This window comes from Manis pentadactyla, chromosome 11, assembly GCF_030020395.1.
Source record: "Manis pentadactyla isolate mManPen7 chromosome 11, mManPen7.hap1, whole genome shotgun sequence".
Taxonomy (NCBI): domain Eukaryota; kingdom Metazoa; phylum Chordata; class Mammalia; order Pholidota; family Manidae; genus Manis; species Manis pentadactyla.
Window position 1 is genome coordinate 100,364,046 of NC_080029.1, and position 14,518 is coordinate 100,378,563.

The 14,518-nt window shown below is 33.5% G+C and overlaps 1 protein-coding gene across 4 annotated transcripts in view; it reads right to left on the reverse strand.

The window, feature by feature from the left end:
- DMXL2 (Dmx like 2) overlaps positions 1-14,518 on the reverse strand; it is a 169,547-nt gene that overhangs the window by 102,510 nt on the left and 52,519 nt on the right. For all 4 annotated transcript variants that reach the window (XM_036917781.2, XM_036917783.2, XM_036917780.2 and 1 more), the window contains exons 9-13: positions 12,326-12,500; positions 8,893-9,132; positions 8,147-8,418; positions 6,784-7,480; positions 6,317-6,438 (exon numbers count right to left, since the gene is read on the reverse strand). In XM_036917781.2, coding sequence (XP_036773676.2) covers positions 6,317-6,438; positions 6,784-7,480; positions 8,147-8,418; positions 8,893-9,132; positions 12,326-12,500 — 1,506 coding nt within the window. The remainder of the gene's footprint in view (positions 1-6,316; positions 6,439-6,783; positions 7,481-8,146; positions 8,419-8,892; positions 9,133-12,325; positions 12,501-14,518) is intronic.

Consider the following 14,518-nt stretch of genomic DNA (forward strand, 5'->3'; position numbering starts at 1 on the left):
ACCAGGAACCTGTTCTTTGAGAAAATAAACAAAATAGATAAATGCCTAGCCAAATAAATCAAGAAAAAAAGAAAGCATATGCACATAAACAGAATCAGAAATGAGAAAGGAAAAATCACTACAGACACCATGGAAATACAAAGAATTATTAGAGAATATTATGAAAAATTATATGCTAACAAATTTGATAACCTAGAAGAAATGGACAACTTTCTAGAAAAATACAACCTTCCAAGACTGACCCAGGAAGAAACAGAAAATCTGAACATATTACCAGCAATGAAATTGAATTGGTAATCAAAAAACTACCTAAGAACAAAATCCCTGGACCAGATGGCTTCACCATTGACTTTTATCAAACATTTAAGGAAGAGCTAATATCTATCCTCCTTTAAGTTTTCCAGAAAGTAGAAGAGGAAGGAATACTTCCAAACTCATTCTATGAGGCCAGCATCACTCTAATACCAAAACCAAGCAAAGACATCACAAAAAAGGAAAATTACTGACCAATTATCCCTGATGAACACAGATACAGAAATCCTCAGCAAAATATTAGCAAACTGAATTCAAAAATACATCAAAAAGATCATCCAATTTGCAACAACATGGATGGAGCAAGAGGGTATTATGCTCAGTGAAATAAGCCAGGCAGAAAAAGACAAGTATCAAATGATTTCATTCATATGTGGAGTATAAGAACAAAGAAAAAAACTGAAGGAACAAAACAGCAGCAGACTCACAGAACCCAAGAATGGACTAACAGTTACCAAAAGGAAAGGGACTGGGGAGGGTAGGTGGGTGGGAAGGGAGGGAATAAGGGGGAAAAAGGGGCATTACGATTAGCAGACATAATGTAGGGTGGCGGGCATGGGGAGGGCTGTACAACACAGAGAAGACAAGTAGTGATTCTATAGCATTTTACTACGCTGATGGACAGTGACTATAATGGGGTTTGTGGGGGGGTACTTGGTGATGGGGGGGGCTAGTAACCATAATGTTGCTCATGTAATTGTAGATCACTGATACTAAAAAAAAATAGTAATAACAAACAAACAAACAAACAAATCATCTATCATGACCAAGTGGGATTTATTCCAGGTATGCAAGAATGGTATAGTATTTGTAAATCAATGTCATATACCACATTAACAAAAAAGATGAAAACAACATGATCAACTCAATAGATGCTGAAAAAGCATTTGACAATATTCAACACCCATTCATGATAAAAACTCTCAACAAAATGGGTACAAAGGTAAGTACTTCAATGTTATAATAAAGGCCATATATGACAAACTCACAGCCAACATCATACTTAACAGTGAAAAGCTAAAAGCTTTTCCTCTAAGGTCATGAACAAGGCAAGGATGCCCACTCTCACCACTTTTTCCCAACACAGTACTGGAGGTCCTAGTCACAGCAATCAGCCAGCACAAAGAATTAAAAGGCATCAAAGTGATTAGGAAAAAGTTAAACTGTCCCTGTTTGGAGATGACATGTTATTATACAATGAAATCCCTAAAGACTCCACCAAAAAACTACTAGAACTAATAACTGAATTCAGCAAAGTTGCAGGATACAAAGTAAATACACAGAAATCTGTTACATTCCTATATATACTAACAACAAATTAGCAGAAAGAGAAATCAGGAAAACAACTTATTTACAATTGCATCAAAAATAGTAAAATACTTAGGAATAAACCTAATGAACAAGGTGAATGACCTATACTCTGAAAACTACAAGACACTCATGAGAGAAATTAAAGATACCAATAAATGGAAATACATCCTGTGCTCATGGATAGAAAGAATTAATATTGTCAAAATGGCCATCCTGCCCAAAGCAATCTACAGATTCAATGCAATCCCTATCAAAATACCAAAGCATTTTTCAACAAACTAGAACAAATAACTTTAAAATTCATATGGAACCACAAAAGACCCAAATATCCAAAGCAATCCTGAGAAGGAAGAAAAAAGCTGGGGATTACACTCCTTTAAGTTCAAGCTCTACACAAAGCCAAAGTAACCAAAACAATTTGGTACTGGCACAGGAACAGACCAATAGATCAATGGAATGGAATAGAGAGCTTACATATAAACCCACACATACATGGCCAATTAATATACAATAAAGGAGCCATGAATATACAAAGCAGAAACGACAGCCTCTTCAACAACTGGTGTTGGCAAAACTGGACAGCTACATATAAGAAAATGAAACTGGATTACTGTCTAACTCCATACACAAAAGTAAACTTGAAATGGATCAAACACTTGAATGGAAGTCATGAAACTATAAAACTCTTAGAAGAAAACATAGGCAAAAATCTCTTGAATATAAACATTAGCAAATTTTTCCTGAACACATCTCCGAGGCCAGGGAAACAAAATAAAAAATGAACAAGTGGGACTACATCAAACTAAAAAGCCTCTGTACAGCGAAGGACACCATAAGCAGAACAAAAAGGCATCCTACAGTATGGGAGGATATATTCATAAATGACTTATCCAATAAGGGGTTAACATCCAAAATATATAAAGAATTCACATGTCTCAACACTTATAACCTAAACAATCTGATTTAAAAATGGGCAGAGGATCTGAACAGACACTTCTCCAAAGAAGAAATTCAGATGGCCAACAGACACATAAAAAGATCGTCCACACTGCTAATAATCAGGGAAATGCAAATTAAACCACAACAAGATATCACCTCACACTAGTTAGGATTGCCACATCCAAATGACAAGAAACAACAAATGCTGGAAAGAATGTGGAGAAAGGGGAACCCTCCTACACTGTTGGTCAGAATTTAAGCTCGTTCAACTGTTGTGGAAAGCAGTATGGAGGTTCCTCATAAAACAAAAATAGAAACACCATTGACCCAGTAATTTCACTCCTAGGAATTTACCTGAAGAAAACAAGATCCCTGATTCAAAAAGACATATGCACCCCTATGTTTTTTGTAGCACTATTTGCAATAGCCAAGATATGGAAGCAACCTAAGTGTCCATCAGTAGATGAATGGATAAAGAAGATGTGGTACATATACACAATGGAATATTATTCAGCCATAAGAAGAAAACAAATCCTATTATTTGCAGCATATTTATGGATAGAGCTAGAGGGTATTATGCTCAGTGAAATAAGCCAGGCAGAGAAAGACAAGTACCAAATGACTTTACTCTTTTGTTGAGTATAAGAACAAAATAAAACCTAAGGAACAAAACAGCAGCAGACTCACAGACTCGGAGAGATAGTGGTTACCAAAGGGGAGGGGAGGGGGAGGGTGGATGGGGAAAGAGGAGGGCTATAATTCATAATTATAATATAGGTAGGTCACAGGGAAGGCAGTACATATATAATTCATAACTACAATATAGGTAGATCACAGGGAAGGCAGTACAGCACAGTGAAGGCAAGAAATGACTCTATAGCATCTTACTACACTGATAGACAGTGAGTACAATAGGGAGGGGTGGCTGTGAGGACTCAGTATGGGTGAATGTTGAAACCACAATGTTGTTCATGTGAAACCTTCATAAGATTGTATATCAAGGATACCTTAATAAAAAAAAAGAACCAGTTACGTCTTTATAATAAAGTCTAAAGTTTAATTGTACCATACCAAAGATGGGATCTTACTTGTGACAAATGTATTCTGGTAATATAAGATATTAAAATAGGGAAAACAGTCTGCGGGGTATATGAGAACTCTGTACTGGGTTTGCAACTTTTCTATTAAGCCTAAAACTATTCTAAAATTAAAAATTTATTTAAAACTTAACTGAATCACTGAGTAAGTTATTGTTTTCCGATTAAAAAGAAAAAGATAAGCCCTTTAACACAGGCTGATATAATGTTAATAAAGATTCAGAGAATAAAGAACTCCTAACTCCTACTTTGTCTCTGGTCTTTTATTTCAAGAATTTAGCTTGCAAAATTGAAAGAAATGAAAGTTTTCTATAGTGAATAAGCATTTCTTTTTAACTTAAATGAAAAATGCTTAGAAAAAATAGTATATTGGTTAAAGGGGAGTAGAAGACCAAGATAAATAAATTCCAAGAATGTGTGTGTTGTAAATGAGTTTATATTTTCTGTAAAAATAATACAGAAACAATTTCCAGGTTACTGGGAAATTTTGCAAATGAAATCAATGACCCACAGAAGACATTCTCTCAGAAATCCTGGGGAAGGCCACAGTCAAAAGACTAAAATAGGCAAACTTTAATTTTCAAAAAGGAAGACAACATACTTCAGCAAATCTGACTTAAAAGCTCGGTGCCCATTTAGTACGTTTTAGTCATCAAGAAATATCAGGGTACATATATTCAGATTCAGCCTACTATGCATTAAAACAATCACCTCTTTAAAATTTGACTTCCTTTTTTGACTGCATTAAGATTTGGTAGGCAGAGTATATTTTATTTCAGCCAAATACATGACAAGTTGCCTCATGGAAATCCTAGGGATAAGCTGGAGAAATATGTCAGACAGTAAAAGTGGAGACAAATGTACAGTGATAGGCTCTTTCTTAATACTGTCCTGTTTAACATTTTTACAATTGATTTAGATGAAGATGTAGAACAACATTCATCAAATAGGCTCATGATATAGGTCATAAAGCAGTAACACAAATAACAGAATCTGGACTCAAAACATACTAAAAGATTATACTGTTAAGTTGAGCCTAGCAAGATGAAGTATAATAGGGGAAATAAGCCTACATTTGGGTCCCAAACTCAAATGCACAAATACAGAATGGCTTACTGGTAAAGGAAGACTTTGGGATATTTGAGAGTCAGCTCAATATGAATCAATGACATACAAAGAATGTGGCATGAGGGTCAAATCATAATAGCATCTAATGAGAAAAGCCATAATAACACTGCTATATTCTAGCTATCCTATAATACCCAGAGTGCAGACAAACTAAAAACTGCTAACAAGAGTAGCCAGGGTGAAATATAAAACAGAGAAATGTATGGGTAGAGGGAAAACAGGGTTGGCTTGAGGAAAAAAGTTTCAGGGGTTACAAGATAGTTTTCTACTATCTGAGGTGCTCTCATATGCAAGAAATACTAGACTTATTCTAAATGTAACTAAGGCTAACAAGCAGAATTTAAGGAATACACATTTAATTTCAATATTATATTGAGGTTAATTCTTAAGACAGAATGAGCTGCATTTACAGTTAAGTTCCCCTCCTTGGAAGTCAGATGACAAATTGGCAAGAACATGGTGGATGGAAATAAAGCATCAGATGGCTGGTTAGACTAGGTGACCTTTAAAGTATCTTCCAACTCTGTAATTTTAAGCTGCTACTTTTCTAAATTTTCTCTGTGCCAAACCTTTGACTCCAGTCCAGCTGCTTTTCTCACTGTTTTTGGAACAAACCTTATTTGTACATGTACTTCCTGTATCCACACTTCCAGGTCATTTTCTCATTCAAGTAGAAACAAAGGATTTTTCTTTCTAAATCTTATCCATCTGTCAGAAACTAAACAAATATTCCCCTTAATGAACATTTTTATGATTGCCCTAATCTGATCTCTCTCCTCTGAACTATGAAATAACTTCCAGTGCCATCTGTTTGGCAATTAATTGCATACCACCCTCAGACACCTCTTCTGTCTTAAACTGCTATTTAACCTTTTATTAATAATTCCTCTCATCTAAATTAAAAGCCCTTTAAACACAGATACTGATGAAACTTATATAACATATTCCCTGCATATCTAGGGGTACATACTAGGCACTCAAAAACAGTCTCTCATTTTCAATATTGCAAACATTTTTATTAGAACAGGTGTTTTTTAAAAAGGCTTGTTTTTATAGGTAAGCGGAAAATTCACTATTCAAATCTTAATATTAACTAACATACATGACTTTCAGTTCACATACAGAGCTACCAGAATAAGATACTGCCACCCACTGATAACATTCTAACCACTGGGTTTTTTTAAAATAGTGAATCAATCTCAGAAAAATTCCAATTTTCCAATCTAAACATAGAGTGAGGTAAAACAAAGAAAAATTAGCAGAACCAGAGAATGAAAAACGTCAAGAAATTATGATATTCTTAAAAATCATATTTATTTCTCAAATGTAAAATGTGCTGATACATGATATAGACTACAATTTTGATTCATATACCTTGGAACACACACAAAAAAAATAAATTTGTCACAGAGAGCCCAGAATATATCCTCATTCCCCTAAATGCCAACTAACAAACAGAAGTCCTAGCCAAGTTAAAAGAGAATTCCTTATCAGCTTAGCTATATTAATAAAGATTAGGAAATACTTACAGAAGATTCTGGATCTGACAGTTCATCCAGTAATTTCCTTGCATCTACCACAGCTTGATAGAGTCTCAGATTTTTGCCATCAGAAGCAACAAAGCAAGCACTTGCAGAATTACAATATGTGCCTGAGAAAGTAAAAGCTTTGCATTATAACATATAGTTCGTTTTTATTATTGGTTGAAATACAAGAAACCAATATTCACATTTCTCTTTTTAGGCATAACCATGTCCAGAATCATAATGAAACATACAATTAATGGATATAAAATTATTAACAAAAAATTTCAATAGAAAATTAGTAGTCAGAGGGAAAAGATTAAAAACAAACTTCTAGAAATTCCAAACATAAATCTGGTGCCTACATTCTGAATACTTGTTAAAATCCTTCTAATAATGGCAAACATAAACCATTTGTGGGTAAGTAGCAATGTAAAGCTTTCATTAATTTCACAATTAAAAGGAGCACTTACCAAGACAATAACTGGGAATAAGAGTTGGAAGCCACGCAACATTTGAGAAGGCTGAAGTGTGTAAAGAATTAATTCGAGCCAGTTCTGATACTCCTCCAGTGTATGACAAAGGTCCTATTGGGTCTACACGCCACAGAATAAGTTCACTGTAGATTGCATTCGGGTCATGAAATGTACGCGTTGCTGCATTTCTAAGAGGTTGTTTCAAGGAGCCTTTTATATGTCTTACAGGATCCATTAATCTACTTAATTTATTGTCTGAGTCCCACTGACAGCCTGATTCAGGAGTCAACAAAGCATTATGATGAGATGATGTCAGTAACAGTGGTAAAACTGAATGACATGCTAGGTCATTGAGGTGAAATCGATGACCACAGTATCTAAATTTGTGAGATACAGTCAGAACAGTGGTAAAGGCAGACTTATCAGCAAAAGTGACTGCCCACTGATTTAAAGAACCATCTATGTGTTTAGAGACCATCATTACTGTGGGAGCTAAAATGTTCATATTTGTACTATGTGATCTAGAATATGGCTGTGATCCGTGAGGACTGCCTACAGCCATCATCTCTTGGTGTAACAGAATGTGGTGAGAATCCTTTGTAGAATTTACACAGGCATACATCATGATATTTTTACTAAGAGAGCTGGCATCACCAGAAGGAAATGCAACAGGAATCTGGGAAGAAAAAGAAACCTGAAAAACAAAATTATATGATTCAATGTGAGTAGTTCACCTCCTCTCAGAAAGCCTTCCAAAAATACTTCCATTTTCAAAATGTCAAATCTCAGCTTCCTAGCAAAAAATATCATTTCCAACTTCTTTATGGTCTAATCCCTTTCCTCTGGTTACATAATATATCTCTATTTATTTGCCTAAGAGAAGACTGGAAAAAAAGTTTCAAGTGCTTTGCTTCTATATCTAAATGACCACAACCACAAATCTGTATAGAAATCAAGTTCAGAAAGGTAACAGATAAAGATAACTAAATTTAGTTAATAAAACTGGGGGAGGGAGAGCTCATCCTGAGTCACACTCCTAAGCCTACTCAAAATATTGTGAATTCTCAGAAAAAAACCCAATACACACATATTCAAATATTCAGTGTCATATTTCAAAGCCAAATTCATTTTAACCTGGTTTATAAAATTCATTTGAATTTTTAACCAGGTTCAAAAATTCATTTGAACTAACAGTTTATAAAATTTGTGGTCATTGATTCCCTTTGGTAGTAAGAATAAGTTTTCTCTTGTCAGCTGCTTACCAAAAACAAAATCTTTCTGTATTTCTGAAGACCTGCTAATCTAAATAGCATCTTTTTTTTTTTGGAAATGTAGTAATTGCTTCATCAGTAAAACATACCTGGACTTGTCTAAATATTCCGGGATTATATTCATCCAAATACTTTACATGCCACACTAGAAAGGTACCATCTACAGGGTGTATAGTAAAAAGCATGTCAGGATTCTTATTCCATTCAGCTAGCAGCATTTCAATCTTGCGATCAAGCAGGACTGTGGGCAGTGACATTGGTACATTAGGTCGTGAATAGGTTCTGGGACTTCCCTCTCTTTCTCCATCTTCATGTTCTGATGATCCTGTACCTGCCTCAGATTCTCTATCCAGGGATAATTCTGAATCAGAAAATAAATTTATCAGTACAGTCTAATACTATAAAAATTCATTTACATACTAAACTATCAATAGTGTAAAATAGCATACTATCTTAAGAAACTATAAATTTCTTTTCCAATTAATAGGCAGGAAAAAAAAGAAGGAAACTATTTTCAGTTCTGAACTGAACATTATTATATTTTGTACTTTCAGAGTAATCAAAATTTCATTTACACTACCATTACTCTTACCATAGCAAAACCTGCTGCCCCAAAAAGGATATGACTTCTAAAGCAACACATAACTCAAAGCAATGTTATAACAAAGCACACAGAGTTAGATGGAAGATGGCCCACAGAAGACGGTTAGCAATGTTTGTGGAATTAGTGGAGAAGTGAAAAGGAAGGAAGCAGGAGGAAGGATTACAAACTAAGAGTTGTATCATATAAAGTTGTTAACTCAAAAAAAGTAATATATGAACATAGGTCACTGACCATGGTCTAGTTTCATATGTAAACCCCTCTCTCTTTCCTCCTGTGAATGTTCCTCATCTTCTCTATCTCCTTCGTCACTTTCATGATCAACCTGCTTTTCAGAAAGTTTTCGTAATTGCTGCATAAATGTTTCAGTAGATGATGTAAAATTAAATTCTTTGTTGTTTAACCAATGAACTACAAAGCCCCCATTTCCATCATCAATATTAAATAAAGTGCCAACCAAGACATTTGGAATATCTGTGGAAACAAAAAAGACAAGATTTCAATAAGAATTTTTAATGTCTTTAAAAATATGACAAATGCTTATAAAGAGTAATTCTATACTTACACAGCAAAGGTGCTAAACATATCAACATAACCTGCTGGGATTTGTAAAAACATTAATTGAATTTAATGGTAAATGTAAACACTAAGAAATAATAGCACAGACTTACATGGAATTAAATTACTAATTTAAAAACCAAATGCACCAAATGCTCAAACCTTTATTGAATCCTGGTTGGGAGATGGGGAAACAGAAAGAAAAAACAGAAAAGCATCTATAAAAGACACTTTTGAGATAACTCCAGAAATTTAGATTTAAATATGAACTGGATATTAGATATTATGAAATTACTTCTAATTTTCTTAGGTAAAATAATGACACTGTGATTATGAGAGAACCTCCTTGTTCTTAGGAAATATTTGCTATAATATGTATGGATGATGCGCCATGATTTGTATAATTTACTTTGAAAAGATTATGAAAAAAGTTAACATGCACATGTACATATATGTATATACACAGAAGGAATAAACCAAGAGTATGAAGTGTTGAATCAAAATGGAGAAAATGAGCATTCACTGTACTATTCTCCCAGCTTTTCTGAATGTTTGAAACTTTCCTAAAAAGCTGGGAGAAAATAATGGTGAGAAAGAACACAGGAAGGCAGGCAAACTTCTAGATATAGCAGATTTTCTCCATTTGGGGTAACTAAAATTCACAATATAGATTAGTTCATGCAAATAGTATAACTCAAAAAATTAATCTCTGTAGTTCTAACTCATATTATAAATAATCCATTCAACAGAAAGAAAAAAAAGGGAAATGAGATAAAATGCACAGGATAGTCTAGTAATGTACTATTAGCAAATATCAGTGTCAAATAAAGCTCCAAGTTGTTTTCTCTTTCCAATTCCTGAATGACAGTCCTAGTTTTCTGATAAAAATGAAAGAAATTATATAAAATATGATTTGTAACTTAATAGTCCTATAAAACAGTACATCCCCTATGTACCTATATTCTTGCAAAAAATTTTTACCAAATCTTATCATGAATAAAAATTTAGACTGTAAGGCATTGTTAATAATAACTCAGAGACAGCTTTTTTTTTGAGATTGATGGTTTGTTTGGTTTTTTTTTGATAACAGACAAGGGGACTATTCTAGATTAGAGGAGTTTAAAGAGAAGTAACATCAAATGCATTAAAAAATCCATATTTTAATATGAACTCTATATTAGATGATATTTTATCCATGTTCCTTCCATGTGGTAACAATATTGTGGTTATTAGGAAATCCTCTATGAGAAGACAGATTTTTAAATATTTAGGTAATGTGGTAATATAGTTAGGGGATGAAGGCTAATGTCAGTTAACAACTTTATTTTCTAACAGCTCAGCCAAAAATAAGGGAGGAGGGAGCAGATATAAATACAATGGGCAGAAGAGGGAGAACAAAAGCATACATGACAAGACATCAACAACTGATGAATTTGGGTAAAGGGTACATAGGTATTCACTGTATATGCTTTCAGTTTACTGAACATTCAAAACTCTTCCTCAGGAAAAGGTGGAGAAGAGGAAGAGGGCTACAATGCAAAATTATTTGCTTTTAGCAATCAATGTGGTCAACCTAAGTATTGCATTTACATACCATACTTATAAATGCATGATGTTAAATATTTTTATAAAATGATTTTTTAAATAGTATGTAGTAAGTTAGGGTGAAGATAGAGAAAACTGGTTAAAAGGTGAAAGTTAATAAATATGCTGGAAAGCAAGACTCAACGGCCAGAAGAACATTTCCAGTGCTTAAGATCCAAATGATATGACAGAACATTTATCCATAGGGAACAATCCTATGATCCTACTCCATTTAATTATGTGTACACAGTTAAAAAGTCAAGCTTTCTAGTGTATGTTGAATTTACTGCATACTATCACTAACTGCATCTGTCTGAAGTTAGATATTCATCACAGTAAGTAATTCGTTTCTTTTAAAAATATTAAAAATGTTAAAAAATCTAAAGCCACCAACATTTGAAAACAAGCTCATATTATAAAAACAACCTTAGAATACAATTAACGTGGTACATCAGAAAGTGTAAGTCAGGAAGTACAGATCAGTAAGCAAAGTAACATTTAATCAGCTAGCACAGCACTGAATAGAAATATAATGCAAACCACAAACGCAAGGCACATAGGTAATTTTTATTGTAGTAGCCACATTATAAAGGGTAAAAAGAAATAGGTTACCTTAATTTTAATCATATATTTTATTTGACCCAATATATGCAAGACAGTCACATTTCAAGTGTTCAAATAACTACATGTGGCTAGTGGCTACCATACTGGACAGCACATATCTAGAGCCACTACTACAATGTGGGGAAGCATCCTAAGGATCTGACTTTTGGAACTGTTCTTACTGAACATCAGTCATCTTTATAGAAACAAACATTTAAAATTAAAATCCTCCACACTCTGAAGCAATGGACTTCTTTTTCAATGATGCATAACTATAACTTTATATAAATATAGTTCTACCAGCAATGTAATATGAAATTTATAGGCCTTTACATGTTTTTTCATGCAGTAAGAAAACAATGCCTTTAAATAAAAGCTCTCAAATGTGCTTTTGACAATACTGAACCTGACGCAAAATACTTCTCAACCACATGGGAGGAAAAGAGCAAAGAAAATATCAGGTTAGAAGAAAAAAATAACATTCCCTAAGTATAGGACAAGAAGTTAATGACAGTTGAAAACCCAGTATGTTGAAAAACAAGGAAAACGTATTTAGATAAAGTTATAAAGAAGAGTTAAGAAGAAAGAATAATAGTGTAAATATAAAAGGGAGGGAAATCGCAGTAATTAACCAGGCTGCCACCATTTGTGTTTCCAGGCTCAGCTACAGCTCTGCTTTGCGTAGAGCCCTTGCTATATTCGAGATAAACAACAGTACTCAAAAAAGCTTACTTGAAGTTACTCCCTGAGAATCACAGTCTCAATTTAAGAAATGGCATCTTTTATCTAATAAAGAAGTATTTTAAAAGGAAACAGAGATTAACATAAAATTAAAAACAGGTTATAAAAGTAGTCCCACTTTTCTATTTACTTAACCTTATTTCAGCATATTTATAAGAAATAAAACTTTACTATCCTTTACCTGTGGCAGGATTGATGCTTGCCGCAATGTGAAAATGACACAGCGCATTTGCATGGTGGGAAATGTGTCTTTGAACTTCATGTGTTGCCATCTGGTCAGGCATTAACTCAGTGTGAGTTACAAGAACAGAAGACCTCCTTTGTCCTTTTCTTAAATTTTTCAAATGGTGGATTGTCTAAAATATAAAAATAATTGCTAACCCCAATTCTGAATATCTAATCAATTCTGATCAGAGTCCTTTTGATTATTGAGGATTTTATGATTTTCCTCTCTGTGAAACCTGACCATTTTAAATGAGACTTTCTTAACTATAGTAGAATAATTCTGAATATATCTCCCATAGTTCTTATAAATTTTATAATTTGAGGCAGAAGTCATTGCTCAACAATACTTACTAATATCATCTACAGAAACCTCTATTAAGATTAGGAGTCCAAAGTCTGGTTTTCTAGGGATATTCCAGTCCTGAGATGAAATTTACCAATTATGAGTAAAAAAAAAACACCCTAATCTTTCTACTGGGAAGAATATTTCCAGTAGAAATTCTCATTTAGAACCAAACAGTGAAGTAATCTAATGTGTGATCTCTATTATAAAGAAGAAAAAGGGCACAGAAACTGACAATAAAGGGAACCTACTCAGATAAGAGTAGCCAGGAAAGACCTCAAAGAAGTGCTGACTTATGGAATTTGTTTAAATCGAGACATGTCTGTATGACAAAAAAGTTCTCTGCGAGCATACTCAATCATCTGAACTTTTCTGACTACTCCATGGACTATGCACTCTCAGCATGATCTTTTCTCCGCTCCATAACCCCACCTCATGGTACTTTCTTATTCTGTCACTCAACCTACCTCTAATACCATGCTTTACAATATTTTCCTATTCATTTCCTTTGTTCCTCACATTCCATTAAATAAAATGTAGCATCACCTCAATTCTTTCCGGTTAGAGTAACACACCTGGTCTTTCCTTTCAATTTCCACATCCCTTATCCCTCTTCATATGGAAAACATCAGTTCTACTTTGTGTCCTCTGCCTCTGTTCTGTCTGCTATGGAGTTGCTTATTTCTTAATAATAGGGTTCAGATGGATATTAAGAGAGCTCCTACTCCAAAAAGCCTACCAAATGATTTTCACTAGATCATTAGCATTTGTCATTATTTTAAATTAGATTAGCAAGGCTCGTGTAATATTGGCTGGTTATTTTCCCAAAGGAACAAAATGTATAATTTAACTGTATGTAGAACCTTACAGTTAGGAGTTTTGTAGGAAAGGGTGTCAGAAACAAAATAGCTCTTCAGTCAGACAATTTGTTTTTTTCTATTAAAAACAACTTTAACAGCATTAATAACATTATTAAAAGGTAGCAAAAATTTGCCAAATCACTGGTCACATATATTTACTTATATTTTTGCTTTTGCTTTTTTTTTATGCAGCAGTTAGTAATTCGACTTCACAAACACCTGAAAAACAATATATCAGGCACCATGGAGGTTCCAAAAGCCCTTGGTCTCCAAAAACTCATATGTAATTTAAAGATAAAATATGTTACATAAGTACATACAAATGATTGTAAACATCTAGTAAAGTAAATACTTTGTCCCACTAAACTTCAATCAGCATCAAGATATAATTTTAACTGTTCTAACTTTTGCTTTCAATTCCATTTATGCTTTAAATGTTGGGAAAAAAAGGTATAAATAGTGCTCAATCATAGTATCAGAGCAGGCCTACTTCATATGAAACTTCTAAGGACCTCATCCTTTGCCTATCAAAGCCAAAAAATATTTCTGCTTGTTGAAAAGCAAAGACATTTTGGCTATGCAACCATTAAACAGGTAATATAAATGTATAATGTAAAAGTATAATTAGTAACATAGACAGATGTTTATAACATAGTAAGTATAAACAGCAAGTTATAAAACTACTGTATGATCCAGATCTTATAAATAAAGAAAAACTACACATACACATGTAACTGGAGTAGTTGGACTACAAATTCCATATGTTTTTCCTAATCTTACTTTAGAATAAGCATTTATTTTTTGCATAATAAAGCAGTCACATGAAAAATTAAGAAAATTAGTAATCTACATTTACTTAGTATAATACATTTCTGGTAATTTTCAATAATGCAATAATGTGTTTATCTCATTTTATTCTCTAATCATGATACAACAGTTTATACTA